The 17,937-nt window shown below is 35.7% G+C and overlaps 1 protein-coding gene across 1 annotated transcript in view; it reads right to left on the bottom strand.

Annotated features, from left to right (window-relative positions):
• The window catches only part of LOC136036522 (RNA-binding protein 38-like), a 156,498-nt gene that overhangs the window by 96,765 nt on the left and 41,796 nt on the right, over nucleotides 1-17,937 (bottom strand). Inside the window, exon 3 of the mRNA XM_065718825.1 lies at nucleotides 11,993-12,235. Coding sequence (XP_065574897.1) covers nucleotides 11,993-12,235 — 243 coding nt within the window. The remainder of the gene's footprint in view (nucleotides 1-11,992; nucleotides 12,236-17,937) is intronic.

Raw genomic sequence — 17,937 nt, forward strand, 5'->3', positions numbered from 1 at the left:
TCGTGGTAAGAAATAGTAGAAAATAGTGTTTTGCACTGCAATGCCCCTTTAATTAATAAAAAAACTGCACTATCTATTGTGCTCTTTTGGTAAGTGTTCTTCTATTTCAGCCCATTTAACACCAGAGATGATTTACAATTAATTCTGATTTTGTTGTTTGATCATACAGTTCGTGGTAACGAACGTGGTAACCCGGCTCAATAGTAACCGAAACTCTAACAAGCGGAATTTTGATACCAATAGTTACATCAAAAGAATCGCATTTTAATGCTCATTTCAAATATATAAGTTTCATCAAATTTAGTCTTACCCATCAAAAGTTACGAGCCTGAAAAAATTTCTCTTAATTCGTAAATAGGGGAAAACATTCTTAAAAGTCATAGAACCTTAACGAAAATCACACCGTCAGATTCAGCGTATCAGAGAACCCTACAGACCTTATTCTAACAGAAATTAAATGTTCTAGTGGCCTTTTTAAGTGACCAAAAAACTGGAGGGCACCTAAGCCCCCTCCCACACATATTTTCCCCCAAAGTCACCGGATCAAAATTTTGAGATAGCCCTTCTGGTCAGCTTAGTCAAAAACCTAATAACTATGTCGTTGGGGACGACTTAATCCCCCTAAGTCCCCGAGGGAGGGGCTGCAAGTTACAAACTTTGACCATTGTTTACATGTAGTAATGGTCATTATGATGTGTACAGGCGTTTTCAGGGAACTATTTCGCGTTGGGTTGGAGATGAGTCGTGGGGAGGGGTTACGTGGGAAGACCTTTCCATGGAGAAATTTGCCATGAGGGAAGAGAATTTCCACGACGTGGGCGCAGGATTTTCTAGTATTACTTAAAAAAAATGAGAAAATAAATATAAAAAAATCACTGGAAGTAATGACCAGCATCAAAACTTAAAAACTTAACGTGTACAGACGTTTTCAGGGGGGACTTTTTCGCGTTGGGGTGGGCCAAGGGGAGGGGGTTAAATGGGAGGATCTTTCCATGAACGAATTTGTCATGAGGGAGGAGAATTTCCATGAAGAGAGCGCAGGATTTTCTAGCATTAGTATTTTTAGTAATTTCAACTATATATTCTACAGCCTTTGTGATTCAGGGGTCATTCTTAAGGAATTGGGAAAAAATTAAAGCTATAGTGTAAAGTGAAATTGGAGGGCATATAGGCCCCCTTCCACGCAAATATTTTCCCCAAAGTCACCGGATCAAAATTTTGATATAGCCATTCTGTTCAACTTAGTCAAAAACCTAATAACTATGTCTTTGGGGACGACTTAATCCACCCACAGTCCCCGGAGGAGAGGCTGCAAGTTACAAACTTTGACCATTGTTTATATGTAGTAATGGTTATTATGAAGTGTACTGACGTTTTCGCGGGGTTACTTTTCAGGGGGACTTTTTCGCGGGGTTACGTGGGAAGACCTTTCAACGGAGGAATTTACCATGAGGGAAGAGAATTTCCATGAAGGGGCGCAAGATTTTCTAGCATTACTTAAAAAAAAACAATGAGAAAATAAATAAAAAAAATAACTGGAAGTAATGACCAGCATTAAAGTTTAAAACGAACAGAAAATATTACGTATATAACGGGGTTCGTCCCCTCCACAATACCTTGCTCTTTACGCTAAAGTAATTTTAGTAATTTCAACTATTTATTCGACGGCCTTTGCGATTCAGGGGTCATTCTTAAATATTTAGGACAAAATTCAAGCTTTAGTGTAAAGAGCGAGGTATTGACGAAGGGGCGAACCCCCTCATATACGTCATATAAATACAGAAATATAGAATTTTGTTCCATGAATTAATTCGTAAGGTTTTTAGTTGCGTTTTTAAGTATTCAAAAATTGGAGAGAAACTAGACCTCTTCCCCCACCCCTTTCTTTATCAAAATCGTCCGATCAAAACTATGAGAAGGTCATCTAGAAAAAAAAATTAATAGACAAATTTCGTTTTTAATTATTCATGCGCGGGGAGCCAAAATCAAAATATACATTAATTCAAAAACATTCAGAAATTAAATTTAAAAAAAACAAGTTTTTTAACTGCAAGTAAGGAGCGACATTAAAACTTAAAACGAATAGAAATTATTCCGTATATGAGAGGGGCTGTCCCCTACTCAACGCCTCACTCTTTACGCTAAAGTTTTTTTTTAAGTAGAGTTGTGACAAAGAGACAAACTTTAGCGTAAAGAGCGGGGCGCTGAGGAGGGGACAACCCCTTTCATATTCGGAACAATTTCTGTTAGTCTAAAGTTTTAATGTCGCTCCTTGCTTGCAGTCTAGAAAAACTTTGTTTTATTTATTTAATCTAACATAGAATCACGGTACTCTCTGAGGTTCTACTAGGTTGGCTTGTTACATTATCATGAATCAGTATGCCAGAAGCCAGTTATATCAGGATTCAAATGAATGTAAAATAACACTCACGGTCGATTTAATAGTAAAAATACAAAACATGTTTTCAAATTTACGCAAGGTTTGTGTTTCAGAGAAGAACTCATTATGCTTAACTTGACATTTTTAATCTATGCTTGAGCAGTAAGTATGTACATAATTAATATATATATATATATATATATATATATATATATATATATATATATATATATATATATATATATATATATATATATATATATATATATATATATATATATATATATATATATATATATACCTGTTTTGTTGCTTTTTGGCCCAGTTCAAAATAAATCAATAAATTAATGTTTATCTCTTTGCAAGGAACTCCCCAAATATTTATGATACATTATCAAATATAACCTAAATGTAAGCAAGAGAATTGGGACTTGATTCCGATCCCATCCCTAAAAATTCCGTGAGTTGCACAGATAATTCCATGATATACAGTAGTTTTCATGTTATTTATCCTGTTTCGGCTTTTTTCTTCGAAAATTTCTGTCTCTTTCCCTCTCAAGATGGATTTTTATGTATAGGCTAGAATGAAATTATCAGAAATAAAGCAGTAGCGTTTGCCAAAAACATCGCACTTACATTGACTCTGTACAATGCGAAATGTATCTCGATATATCTTCGATCAATATATCTTCGATATATCGATATATCTATTCGAGATATATCGATATATCTTCGATTAATGTATCTTCGATATATTTTCGATATATATGGACTATTTTTCCAGATTTGGGCAACTGATTCTTTTCGACCTGGTCTAGTCACCTTCACTCTTCTGAATTTGGAAAGTCAGGTCAAACAGCAGGTATACAGTAAAATTGATATGCTAATCTGCCCAAGCATAGGAGATACGGCAACTTCGTAAATGCTAAACAATTCAGTGAGAACATTTACGTCAGAAGACACCCTTAACTCAAAACCGAGAAAAGGTGTAGATACACGATTTTGGGATTGGAAAGCCGCAGGGTTCTTCGCTGTTATGCTATCCTTTTCTAACATAGAATCACGGTTCTCTCTGTGGTTCTACTAGGTCGGCTTGTTGCATTATCGTGATTCAGAATGCCGGAAGCCAGTTCTTCCAGGCTTCAAATGAATGTAAAATTTCACACATGGCCGATTTAATAGTAAAAATACGAAACATGCTTTCACATTCACGTAAGGTCTGTGTTCCGGATGAACTCATCATGCATAAACTGACATTTCGAATCTATGCTTGAACAGTATATATACACGTACGTAATATATATACATATATATATATATATATATATATATATATATATATATATATATATATATATATATATATATATATATATATATATATATATATATATATATATTTACCCGTTTTGTTGCTGTTTGGTCCAGTCCAAATGAATCCATAAATTAATGTCAATATCTCTGCACGGTGGATTTAAACGATTTGAAATTATAAGTTCTAGTGCTCTTTTCATGGATCAGACACGATGGAATGGCTCCTTGACTCTACTACAACGCCAAATATGCCCCATCTACATCCCAATGGCATCAGATCGAAATTTTAATGTACAGACTTTGTTCAAAATCGTTCAAGGGTCTATTAAGCATGAATCCAGTGTCAAGACAGCCACTGCAGCACAAGGGGCGAAAACCCTAAATTCTGTAAATTACACAGATGGCTTTAGTGGAAAAAGTAGGCTTGTTTGGTCATTGCGGATCAGCTGGCTTGGAACCCTAAGGGAAGAAAATATTCCCAAAGAGGACCTTATAAATTGCGAGAGGGCAGAGGCAGGCGTACAAACTTCAATTCTCTGATTAACATAAAATTTCTTGACTGAAAACAAAGTGCAAGTTTTTTCACAGCGAACTAGCGAAGAAATGAATAATGAAACTTTGTGGTCCCTACGTGATCTGTGTATCTGCAGTATCTTGAGAACAGTTGGGGATCGAGATGAGACTTTCAGGGAGTGTTGAGGGGGTGAACGAGTTTAGGGTATGAGAGAGGAGCGTATGAGGATCGATCTGTAAAAATTTTGTGGTATAAGCACAAAAATGGAATTTTACACGTGAAGTAGACGGTAACATTTTGATAACGATCTGAAGCCTTCAGGAATTATTTATGGCGGCAAAAGGACTGCAAACTTTTAATTGGGTGAGGGAATGAGTGGCGCAAGAAAATCCTTATGAAGAGTATGACACTAGCCATTAAAGGGTTTAAGGGGACATCAACATTACTCTTATTTGTAGTATTTCCTGCTTATGTACAGTTTGAATTAGTTATACATTTTCAGTTCCGTTCAGTTTAGGCTTCATTTATTCAAAATAGTAAAATTTCTTATTTTTAAGCTTGATTTTGTCGTGAATTTTAATAAATGTTGGATTTATGTAACATTTATTACATGGTGGTAACTTCTATTCATTTTAGGTTTTAATATCGCTCTTGATTTTTCTTGGAAAAATTAGTTCGTTTATTTTTTATCCCTTCCTACTAAGCATAAAAGAGGCTTGAGTGAAAAATCACAAATAATGCAGGGGAGAGGAGAAATGTATTTTTCAAAAAACATACCTTCCCCCAGAAGAACGGGAATAGATTTTTAATAAAAATGATAAAATAAGCTTTTCTTCAAATTCTTGAGGCGACACCCCTGAGAAGGTGTGATCAATTAAACCTCGGAGACGACTTATTCAATCTTGTTTTGTTTTTTTTTATCTGAGGAATTCCCTTCTATGTATACAGATATGTTAACAATTATAAACATTGAGTACAAATTTCTTATCAAGGCGATTTTAACCGAAAAAAAAAATCAACCTTTTCTTTCTTTGTTTTATTCAGTTAACAGGCAAACCATCTTACTCTAAATGCTATTTTAAGATAAGGACTGACTATGAAGATTATTTTGCTAAAACGAAATAAACCAGTTCAAGTCAATGACTCATAACCTACTTCAAATACTATTTCCTCATTCCAGCCAGTGTAAGGGGTCACCCATTATGTCACTTTATATACACCAAAGACTTGGAAACAGGGTCAAAGATATCAACATTCGGGCCGAATTCACTTGGCCTGGATTTACACTCCAGATGTCAGCATATTTGGAGGGGGGGCAGGATTAACAATGGAAACGATCTTCATAGTCACTTTTCGACAAATCATTACAAAGAAGGACATATTTTTCCTTAATTTAGAAGCTTGGAGGGGGCTGTTCAAACCTAAAATGCTCCCAGTAATGGTCTATATGAGTATATATCTATATGAGTTGGAGGGGGCTGTTCAAACCTAAAACGCTCGCAGTAATGGTCTATATCAGTGTATTCGCCTGTTGGTCACCAAACAACTGTGTAGATTCAGGTAGAACTAATGTCTGGAATAAAGCAGAACTTAATAAGGGGGGAGGGTTATTCGTATATGCCTAAAGTGTATACAAGAGTAAAATGGAAAACGCGGATACTTAACGGAAATAAAACGACATTAACGGCAAAACATAAAAGATAATAAAATCAGGAAATGCCGAGAGGAAAACTGTGTACACCGTCGACAAACAATGTGAAGCCCCTTATAATAGTGCCACAGTAATTTACAATGGAATAATCATTGCAAAGGGCATTGTTTAGCGAACCAAGGAAGATTTCAACAGCAATAATTTCCAAAAGTTTATTTTATCAGGAAACGTGTTGATAGGAATCAATTTTGGCTAACAACGAGATTTTTATTTGATGACATGCCTTTTGCCAATACAGTATTTAAACTTCGGGAGTGTTTGTTGCGAGAGTGAAATCTCACAAGCTGTTTTTTCCTATTCCAAAGGTTCATTTATTCAAATATTGTATAGCGAACAGTGGCTATGACTAGTATTTCAAATAATTAGAGATACTAAGCAGAGGTGTAGCTAGAGGTTCCTTGTTGGGGGGCACAAAAGTAGCCCAGAGAGACAACTCCTTGGGTGGCGAAAATGCCATATAAGTGAAAATGTCTTGTTGCATTGGACAAATGTTAGGCAGTTCAAAAAAATGATCTTAGAAAACTTGTCCCCACCAGAAAAAAAATCCAGACTTACTCCAGAAAAATGTATGGGGGAACTCGTAAAGGTCGTGTAAAATACGCGACCCTCTGTCGCGTATTTGACAGTTTTGAGCTTTTTTTTTAGCAAAAGTGGCCTCATTTATCAAGGGAAGAGACATTCACAGGTGTTAGGAGCCCCCCCCCCCCTAAACCGTTTTATTACTGTACTCCTCTCAAAAAAAATCCTAGATACGTAAAGTTCCGGATGCATGCTTTTACTTGCTTTTAGACTGACCGATTAGAAAGAACGTGCATTTGAAAATTCCTTTGAAAGGTAATTCCCCGTAAAACCTTTATTATGTAAATTTTCTTTAGGACAAACCAAAATTTTATAAAATCAAATGTATTTGACACTCGTATCAAAAGAGGAGTCATTTTCAATATTCAGAAAAACGAAAATTTAGCGAGATTTTAAGCTTTAATCCTTTACAGACAAGCCCTCCTCCAAGCCTGGGATGTTAAACCCTCCTTTTTTATTTTGGACCAAATGAAATGGGAAAAACCCAGATAGCCTTATTTTTCGAAAATACTACTAGTACTACTAATAACTCACTGCAGCACCAAGCCGCCTGAGGCCAACACAGCTACGCACGCTCCTCCTCCAACCTAATCTATTTAAAGCCTCCCTCTTTACACCCTCCCAGGAAGTTCCCATTTCCTTTAAATCCTTATTTATGACATCCTCCCAACCCAGACAAGGACGACCTGCTTTCCGTGTAGCCCCAGACGGTTGGCCAAAAAGGACACCGTCTAAAATATACAGTAAGCAGCTATTTATTTACCTGTTAAGGTAGGAGGAAAGACCCCCCCCCTCATCCCCAAGAAATTCATTCCGATATACGTGCCTAGATTTTTCTATTAAACATCTTAATCCCAGGTTCACTAAAGAGCAGTATTCACTTATCCCATTAATTTCGGTTACTATATCAAGAAATTATTTGAAAAAAAAATTAAACGTAAGGAGGGCACTAATCAATTTTTCTATAAAAAAAAGAGCCGATGATAAATGTATGACAAAATCTTAATTAATTAATTATGTTTTATTTTAACTAAATCTTAATTAATTATATTTAATGATTAAATATTAATTATGTCGAGGAAGATAAATGTACGATATGATGATAAATTTATTTCATCGAACAGCAAATCACAGAACACTTGGGCAATGTAAAAATCATGTGTGAACCAAACAGCAACTAAAATTACTCATTGATGAAAGCGACGGATATTACCTATTGCAGATACCAGCTTTTACATGAGTCTAAACACAGAATATAAAATATTAAATAATAAATAAAATAATATAATAAATAAATAAACAATGAAGTTATGGAGAGATCCACAACACACTTCTCGATGGTATCTAACTTTCAAGAAGATCATTTGGCTAAAATATACAGTAAGCAGCTATTTATTTACCTGTTAAGGTAGGAGGAAAGACCCCCCTCATCCCCAAGAAACTCATTCCGATATACGTGCCTAGATTGATGTGTATATATCAAATTTATACTTTTCCACAGCGGAACTCTCATCAATGGGAAATCCTGTATTTATAAATGAATAAATTAGAAATCTAGACCCCCTTTAAAGTGGGTCAAAAATGAATAAGGTCATGCCCAGAAAGCGTGATCAAATTTCGAACTAAGTCAATAATTAAGCATATGCAAAGCTTAGACAGACACATCAAAGCAGCATCAAACACATGTTTATTCCACCCCTGAGACTAATTTTGACAACCCCTTAGAACAAAACATAAATTATTTATATGTGTGAATGTCTGAAAATACCCGAACTCAGCATATTGACCCATTTCGATAGACACACAATCTCGGCTTGCAGAGGGTAGAGACGGAAGCCATGAAGTTTTATGGCTTAATTTTCTTGAAGGGATTTAGTGTGTAATTTAAAACTGTGTATTATGAAAAACGAATTCATTAGATTATCTACATACTCTTTGCATGGGGATTCCCCTCCCTTATGTTCATGTTACACTTGAACAAAAATATTACTTATTATATATATTAACTAAAAAGAATGTTAAATTCAAATAGGAATGGGGATAATAAGCAAGATACAAACTAGACCTCATGTACCAGGGCTTTATGAAGCGTTGCAGTAACTATGACGGTTCACAGTTGCGGAACAACACAAGCGAGAAACAATGTCTATGAAATTGGACTCAAATCCTCAAAAGACACAGCTAAGACCACAGAGGTTCGATCACTGTAGAGATATAAATTTCTTTACAGTGGATTCGACTCGTCCACAAAGCCGTGTCTTCATTGGGGCTTTTACAGGCAAGTTCGTCGCACCCGCTTACTTTATCTGGCAGCTCCAGTCTCCATTGATGGTTTTCAAGGCTGACAAGGTAAAATAGGAGCAATTGAAGTGTTTTTTTTTTCCGAAAAAGTAAAATCCAGTGAACGACAAGCTGCCTTCGCTTGGTCGACTTCGCCTGAAAATGTCATATTGGAGAAAATGCTTAACTGTATCTGTTGACCAGGTTTTGTTGTGAAAGAATTCTTCCAAAACCGCCTAGTAATTAGGATTATAAAAAAGTTTCTACAATTTTATACTGCCTCCTCTCATAGAGGTTGGGTCAGGTACAGACAGCAGTGCAACTATGATCATAGACTATACTTCCCACCAACCCTGGTTTGGATACGGTTTTCTCTTTGGTGCCAATGTTTATAACGAGAATTCAGGAGCATCCCGTGCGAACTCCGGGGCTCGCATCGGAGACAGATCTACTCTTCTTCTAGACATTCTGACGACAAGGAAATAGGAGTTCGTCCATTTCCTCCCTCAACAAATGATGTTTTGTCAGCATGACTTGACATAAATGACATTAGCTCTTACTATCCATGATGTTTCGTTACTATGCAACCACCTCTGTTACGTAACCTAAGAAGAAGAACCCCTCTATACCGACTGGATAAGAAGCTCACTGCAAAAGATCTATTAAGGCCCATCAAGTTTGGTTAAAAACCAACAGACCATCGTGGCAGCTTAAAAGGTCAAAATGCGTAGACTTTTAAAAGAAGTAATAGTTTCCTCGAAAATCGTTGAAGCTTTAGCAAGCTTTAGAAGAGCTTTTCTTCATTTCAAGATCACCAATATAAAAGAAAATCGAAGCTCGATCTCATGACATTGCCGAAGAACAGACCGCTGATCGATATAAACGAAACAAAACCAACGAAACCAGTCGTGTTGTTCCGTAGCGCTATTACCTAAGCAAGTAAATGTAACCACAAAAACAGGTGAAATTTAACCGCTATCCTTAAGTCAAATAATATTCAGTTCCATAGGGTGCGAAAAACGGGATGTAGGCTTAGAACCCAACCTCCTTCTAACTGTCCGAATTTTCGTAATGTGTCCAATTGTGTAAAAAAAATATGTGTACATGTTTAGGGGGGGGGTCTAAAGAATATATAGATAACAGAAATTAACTACAAATCTACACAACCTCGATATATTAGGCAGATACCTGGGCCAGATAACAACCACCCTCTGTACCTAGCTGCAAAGGGGGTGCCCCGAAACCAGCAAAATCTTAAATCATTCAACAATCTAAATATTTATCTGACATAACTTAAATTTTCTGTTAAGGGTGCTTTTGTCTTATAGCCACCACAATCAAATTCTTTAAAAAAGTGAAGTTTGGTTATTACTAATGAAATAAAAAAAGATATGATGAAAATATGATACTTTAGCAACAAAATTATGACAACTGTAACAAAGAATTATGGAAGGGGAGCCTCCCAGACCGCATTATATTAAACACGTAACCTAAACTAACCTAATCAAAATACCAACTAAATATTTAATTAAAATATAGCTACAATGTAGTTTCCAACCGAGCCGAAGCTATATTGTCTGGTATAAAGACCATGAAAACCGGTTATTGTCTTATGTTCGCGATGATACAAGATCTTGAGCGTGGTGGCTATAAGACACAAGTATCTCTGTTGAATTGCTTCTTGCCCGAAGAAATGGCCTATTTTCTTTCTACCTACCCCATAGCAGCATCCTGACCATGCCTATATTCAAATAGCTTGTACTTTAGGCTGTAAAAAGGAAAACTACCATCAAGTAAAACACAAAAATATAAAACCAATCCTGATAAGAGGATTCAAATACTATCTTACCCTTCCTTTCCACCCTCGCAATATCAATTAATTTAATTCTGAGGGATGATAGGCGCCCGCATCTCTTATATAGGCATAACCAATTTATCTAAATTGCTAAAGTAACGAATGTAGTTTCCGGCACAAGCTTTGTAGTGAAAAATTTAAAGGACAACGCCTATTTGTTTTACTTTTTTGCCTGCTTGAAGATTTTTCAAATCGTAGGCATGATTAGGCCTGCACAGACCTAGGCCTAATAATTAAAGAAGCTTTGTTCCTTCTATATATAGAATAGCACCTTGGGATGGGCACCTGCACCCCCTCCTTTTAAAGCTTATTGCTTGGTAATCATATTATTTTATTAGCACATGATCTCTCGAGAGGGAGATTATGGGAGACGAAAATGTGAATTTAAAATGAAGTTAAAATTGTAAGCTAGTTCAGTAGTTTTCCACCAACTCAATAAAATTTTTTAGCTATAGGCTTTGGATGAAACAGGAATGAATCTACAACTCAGGGTGACAATTCAAAAAAAGTTAAGTTTCTCAGAGATAAGCAAAACCACAGTGGAATATAAATAAAATATCGTTGAAAACATTATACCCCGGTTAATAGATATAGCATGCATATTATACAGCCTAGCAAGAATTTCACTGTTTTCTTTTTTATTTAGGCCTATTCTTAAGGCTATATCTGGTAGCATCCGGTGGAGGGGGGTGCACTGTCAGAAAAGTGGGCATAAGTCCAGAATTGGGGCCATTGAGAATGGAACAAATTAAGAAAACAATGGTTGCTTCATAATATTCAGAAAAAATGTAGATAATGCATTTTGAACGCACTTCCAACATACGTTACCCCCCCCCCTCTTAATATGAAAATTTATAGGCCAAATTATATATTTTGCATGCATCACTCTTGTTTCAATCCGTGTACCTTGTTGTACCCATAAAATGAATTAACGCTGAAGAAATCAAAAAACAGAAAAATATAATTTGGGCTATAAATTTGCAAATTAGAGAGGGGCAGTGGTCTATACATTTGCACATTAGAGGGGGAATGGTATATAAATTTGCATATAGGGGGGGGGGGGGGGTAAAGTATATTGGAAGTACATTCAAAATTTATTCACTACAATTATTCTGTACAGCCTGTTATGAAACAAGAATTTCTTCTTTTTTTCCGTGTTTCCTTCTCAACAGCCCCGAATCTAGGCTTACAACAGATATAATACTAGGCCAGTAATATTAATTGTTTATCACATTTCCTTCTGAAATGACCAGCCATTAGCCTATATACCTTAGGAAAATAATAAAAGACGCCCCCCTTCAAATTTATACATTCTTGAAATAGTAAATAAACATTCCTGAAATAGCCCAAAAGACTTACGAATCCATATCCTCTCGATTTTCCAGTCTGTCTATCTGTAATAACGACTGCCTCTTCTATATCACCATAAACTTCAAAATGAGACCTCAAACTCTGATCTGTTGTATGATAAGGTAGACCTCCTACAAATATTTTTGTAAAAGTTGTATCCTTTTGAGAAAGTCCTGGTAAATCTGATGGAGATCCTGGAGTCGATGCAGGGGTGAGAGCTTGAAGTGGGGCTCCAGGCATAAGCATTTTCGCCTACAAATATCACAGATAATTTCAAACAAATTCGAACTATTCAACCTTTCCTTGAACAAGGTACGATGACAACTGATTTTTTTTGGATGAATCCAGCATGGGCAGCGCAGAGCACAAAATACGCGGTGGGAGGAGCTAAAGGCGATTATAGAAATCCCTTAGAAATGCTATATATTGTAAATAATAAAATACAAAAAATATTGGTAATTATGAATAAAAAGTTTAACCGCAAGCGTGTGAAAAGGTAAATGATAAGGCATATAATCACCCAAACATTCAAAATTAATTAGAAAAGTGCAAGCAGGGACGGATCCAGGTTTTTTCTTTAGCAAAAGGGGGGGGGGGCATTTTACTCCGATAAGCTTGTGAACAAAGAAATACCAGCAATTTATAGGGAACCTCAACGATTATACGCCGTAGCTAGGTTGTGGAAATGATCATAAATTTAACCTAAAATCTGCTGAGGGTTAAACTTCTAATAAATCTCTTGAGATTAAAATGATGTAATGATATTAATACAAAAAACAGTAGCTTATAGAAACCAACCCGTCATAAAAAAATGAAAAGCTGTTCACCCTCTACGAAAAATATGATGTTTAGTATGGCAACATGATATTATCCCAAAATCCACCATTACATTAGGGAGGGGGTGCCCTCCGCGCCCCCACCTGGTTCTGCCATTGAATGCAAGTTACTTATGTATTATGCCGCCAACACTCAAGGAGTGAACTTAATCCTAATCAAAAATACCAAAACATGATGCAAATATAATACTTTAGAAACAAACCTCACCTAACCCCCTCCCCCTAATTTGATAATATATATATAACTCAATTTATATAATTCCAATGTATTCTCTCACCCGCCCCCTTGTATTCTACTGAGAGTAAGCAAATTGTTACAGGCAGATAAAACCGGTTTTGTCTTGGGTTTTAAACGCCGTAAACTTTAGTGTTGGTGGTATAATACATATAAATACCAAGTGCATTAATGGAATTACTTCCCTAAGTCTCGGCAACGATTCCCACATAAGCAGGGCCGTTCGCAAAATTTGGTTTTGAGAGGGTGGATTTGAATTAAAGAAAAAGTTTACTTATGTCTACGGGTTAGCGGAATCGTTTCATTTTCTCTTGGCAGTCTTTTGCATAAGCTCTTAAGCCTTAAAAGTGGGTAAGTGGTGTAAGCGGAAGCCCAATGACACCTACCTGTGACCAGGGGGGCCAAATCATGAGCCCGAATGACAAAGAACTTTTGAGTTCTAGGGAGGTGAGTAATTTTGGTGTTTTTTAAGCCTAGGAGGATATATAAGGAGCAATTCCCCCCACTTCCAAACAGATACACCTGCATATGACCTAGCTTTTACAGCAGCCAAATCCTTGAAGGCACTTAAGCGCCCAGCAGAATTTATGTAAGGCTCTGGATCTGAACTTGTATTTTTGTAGTTTATTGACTTTGATTTCTCATTTAATTTGTTTTAACTACAAGAAAATTGGAACATTACCATTTCTCGTGTAGCATTTATCTTCATACCAATATCATAGCAGGATTGAAGATTCGACTTGTATTCTCCAAAGGTTTGTATTCAGGCTAATAGTTTTTTTTTGTCAATGGTAAAAAATCAAAATGAACCGCTAATACTGCTCTGGCACGTTAGACTTTCAGAGGGTTATTTTTTAGCCAAGCTTAAGACTTGATCAGGCTATTCCCATAATTTTTATTTTGGAGAAGGGGCGCTATTGGGGGGCAAGAGGGATCTCCCTCCCCCAACAGAGTGGAAAAAAATATTATATATCCAATGCCCCTTGATCATCCGGATGTGGATCTCTCTTTAAAGAATTGTGACAAAAAGTCAAACATTAGCGTAAAGAGCAATAACTGAGGAAGGCGGATCCCCCCTGATATATGGAATAATCCATAATCCCAATTTTCTAATCTAATGGCCATCTCCAATTTCTTGATCGGATAGCTGCCTTTGGGGAAGCCATTAGCTGCCCTCTGATCTTTTGGGTCGCTTGAAAAGACCACCAAAAGTTTTTATTTCTGTTTAAATGAGCCCTCTCTTGATCTTCTAGGACGCTTGGCTCGATACCATCACCCACAAACAATAAACCTCTTTGCATTTTGGGAATGTTTCCCCCCTTTTCAAAAATTTAGCAAATATTCTCAGGCTTGTAGTTTGACAGGCAACATTGAACTTAATAAATTTATATATTTTGAATCAGAATAAAAAGCCAATTCTTTTGTTGCATTAATTCTTATTAAAATTCCATTTTTAGAGCTTCGGTTGTTATTGGGCCGATTTGTTTCTTGCTTACAATTGGTTACCCCGAATTGCTTGAGAAAAGACGCACTAGAAACAATTACACTTTAAGTAATTCTACTATCACCCAATAGCGCAGTGGTGACAACTGGAGGGGTGTATCTGCCCCTCCCAATTTTTGAAAAAAAATTTGGCACATATTCACTGAAATAAAACAAAATTGCCCTCCCCCCTAGAATTTAAAAATAAGTTTCTTTTTCTGTATGTTTTTGTAAATTGAAGCCAATGAAAAAGCAAACATTAAGGCCCTTTTCCCCAAATTTTGAATATTCTCTTTTTCTTAATTTCATTATAAGTCATCGGAAATGCCACCCGCCCAGATTTTTAAAATTCATTGTTTCGTATCTTGAATTGAAAAAAAGTCAAGCAAAATCCTTGCCCCTGATTAATTTTCGTCGCTTGGTGCCACTGCTACCCCCCTCCTGTTTCTTCTAGGAAAACAGGGATAATGCTCAGATCTAGCTCTAGCATAAGGGTGGCAGTCCGTACTATTAATCAAGTACGTTCAAAAAGGGCCTTCGAGATGTAATAATTCCCAAAATGAAATCAACACTCTTTTTAGTCATTTTTGTTTGCCCCGTTAACTGCAGAAGTCAGCAGCTTGTATTTTACCATTTTACCATTTTTACCTTCTTGTATTTTACCATTGGTACAGAGGATGTTTCTTGACTTCTCAATATCGGTAGTCAAAATCTTTACATTATACCATTGAAAATTATTCATTTTAGCTTAATGCTATGCAAATATGCTGAAGACATTCAATAATACATGTTTTCTCTGCAAGATACCATTTGATCAAATGCTGACTTGATAAAGCACCCTGACTAGGAACTTATACAAGTGGGTGACCTTGTGACCGGCATTTCCTAAAAAAAAAATTGATACAATAACTGTTTCCTTAAATTCAAGTATTTTCATGAAGTTAAATAGATAAACTACTTCTCAATCTCCCCCTTCCCATAATAATAGGACAACCAAAATCAACTAATGCATAGGAGACTGACTTTGTCCCTCTGATCTAGATGGATATGAAATAAAAAAAAACTTTTTTTTCTTAAACTGAGAGTATGGAGGGACATCAAAACCTAATACGAATAAAAATTATTCCGTCTATGAAAGGGGCTGTCCCCTCCTCGCCCGCTCTTTGCGCTGAAGTTTTTATTGTTTTAAAAACAGAGTTGCGAGAAATAGTCAAACTTTAGCGTAAAGAGCGAAGCGTTGAGGAATGGACAGTCTCTTTCACATGCGGAATATTTTCTGTTTGTTTTAAGTTTTAATGTCGCTCCTTACTTTCAGATAAAGAAACCTGTTTTTTTATTTAATTTCTGGACGTTTTTGAATAAATGCAGGTTTTAATTTTGGCTCACTGTACATGAATAATTAAAAAGAAATTTGCATATTAATTTTACTTTTTTTGGGCTAAATGCCTTTCCCAAAATTTTGATCGGATGATTTTGAGAAAAGGGGGAGGGGGCATAATTGCTCTTCAATTTTTGCTTCCTTAGAAAGTGCACTAGAACTTTTAATTTCATTTGCTAAAATTTTTATTAGTAATAAATGTACGTAAATTACGAATTAACTTGCATAACAAACTTCTACATTCGCTATTTTTATTACGTGTATGAGGGGGTTCACCCTCTCGTCAATAACTCTCTTCTGTGCGCTAAAGTTCGAATTTTGTTTCAATTCTGTAAGAATGACCCCTGAATCACAATTCAGGGTTTAATTAGAATAAATAGCTCTTATAAAAGTACTAAAAACAACTTTATTGTAAAGACCGAGGTATTGGGAAGGGGACAAACCCCCTCATTTAATTAATTTTTGATCGTTTTTTAAATAATGCTGGGAAATCCGGCACCTCTTCATGAAAAATTCCTTGATAAAAGGATCATCCCAAGTAGCCATCTCCTCCTGACTTCCCCCCTACCAGAAAAAATTCCCCCTTAAAACATCTGTATGCTTCACAATAACCAATGCTATACATGTAAACAATGGCCAGAGATCACAACTTGCAGCCCTTCCCCTGGGGACTGTGGGGAATTAAGGCATCCTCAAATACATGGCTATTAGATTTTTCGACTATGCTTAACAAAATAGCAATCTCATAATTTAGATCGGACGAATTTGGGAAAAAGCTGAGTGTGGGAGGGGGCCTAGCTGCCCTCCAACTTTTTTAGTCATTTAAAAAGGGCACAAGAACTTTTTATTTCCGTTCCAATGAGTGGGGTTCTCTGATACACTGAATCTAATGATATGATTTTCATTAAGATTCTATTACTTTTAGAGGCGTTTCTCCCTTTTTGGAAAATAAGGCAAAGATTCTAAGGCTCGTAACTTTTGATAGGTAAGACTGAACTTGATGATGATATATATATATATATATATAATATATATATATATATATATATATATATATATATATATATATATATATATATATATATATATATATATATATATATATATACATATATATATATATATATATATACATATATATATATATATATATATATATATATATATATATATATATATATTATATATATATATATATATATATATATATATATATATATATATATATATATATATATATATATATATATATATATATATATATATATATATATATTTAAAATCAGCATAAAAATCCAATTCTTTTGATGTATCTATTGGTATCAAAACTCCGTTATTTAGAGTTACGGTCACTATTGAGCCGGGTCGCTCCTTACTTATAGTTTGTTACCATGAACTGTTTGATTTTGATTCGCCCCTTTAATGATTATTATCACCAGTTTCTTACAAGTAGTCTGACCTGTAGTCCTGACCAGACGTAGTCTTTGGAATAAGAACTGAACTTACAATTAGTTTGAAACCGAGGGCAATCCACATTCCACCTCCTGGTTCATAGCCTGGAGTGTCACTAGTTCCACCCCACCTGGCCCACTTCCACCAAATCATACCGAAGCAAACTTACCACCATAATTGGCACGCTTTCAGCAACGTTCACCCAGTATACTTTTTATAATTTTTGAAAGCGAGTATAATTTTTGAAAGCGAGTGACCCTTAGATTGAACATCACTCTTTTAAAAATAGTTTTTATCTGATCTATAATGGCATATCCGGTGGCCTGTGGATAAGAGCTGCGTAGCTTAACCATCATTTATTATTTAAAAAAATTGGAGAGCTTAACAAAAAATGGCTTTACAAGTATTTATTGAACCGCGTTAGTAAATTTTCCGTTTAATGACTTCTCAGAGCAGTACCTTAAATTAAACGATTCAACTTGGTGCCCTTAGTTAACTATTGCTCTTCCCAGACCCGTAGTTTGGGAGGGGGCTTCAGATTATCCTCCCCATTATCTCAAAATCTTTTAAA

The sequence above is a fragment of the Artemia franciscana genome, chromosome 15 (genome assembly GCF_032884065.1).
Source record: "Artemia franciscana chromosome 15, ASM3288406v1, whole genome shotgun sequence".
In the NCBI taxonomy this organism is placed as follows: domain Eukaryota; kingdom Metazoa; phylum Arthropoda; class Branchiopoda; order Anostraca; family Artemiidae; genus Artemia; species Artemia franciscana.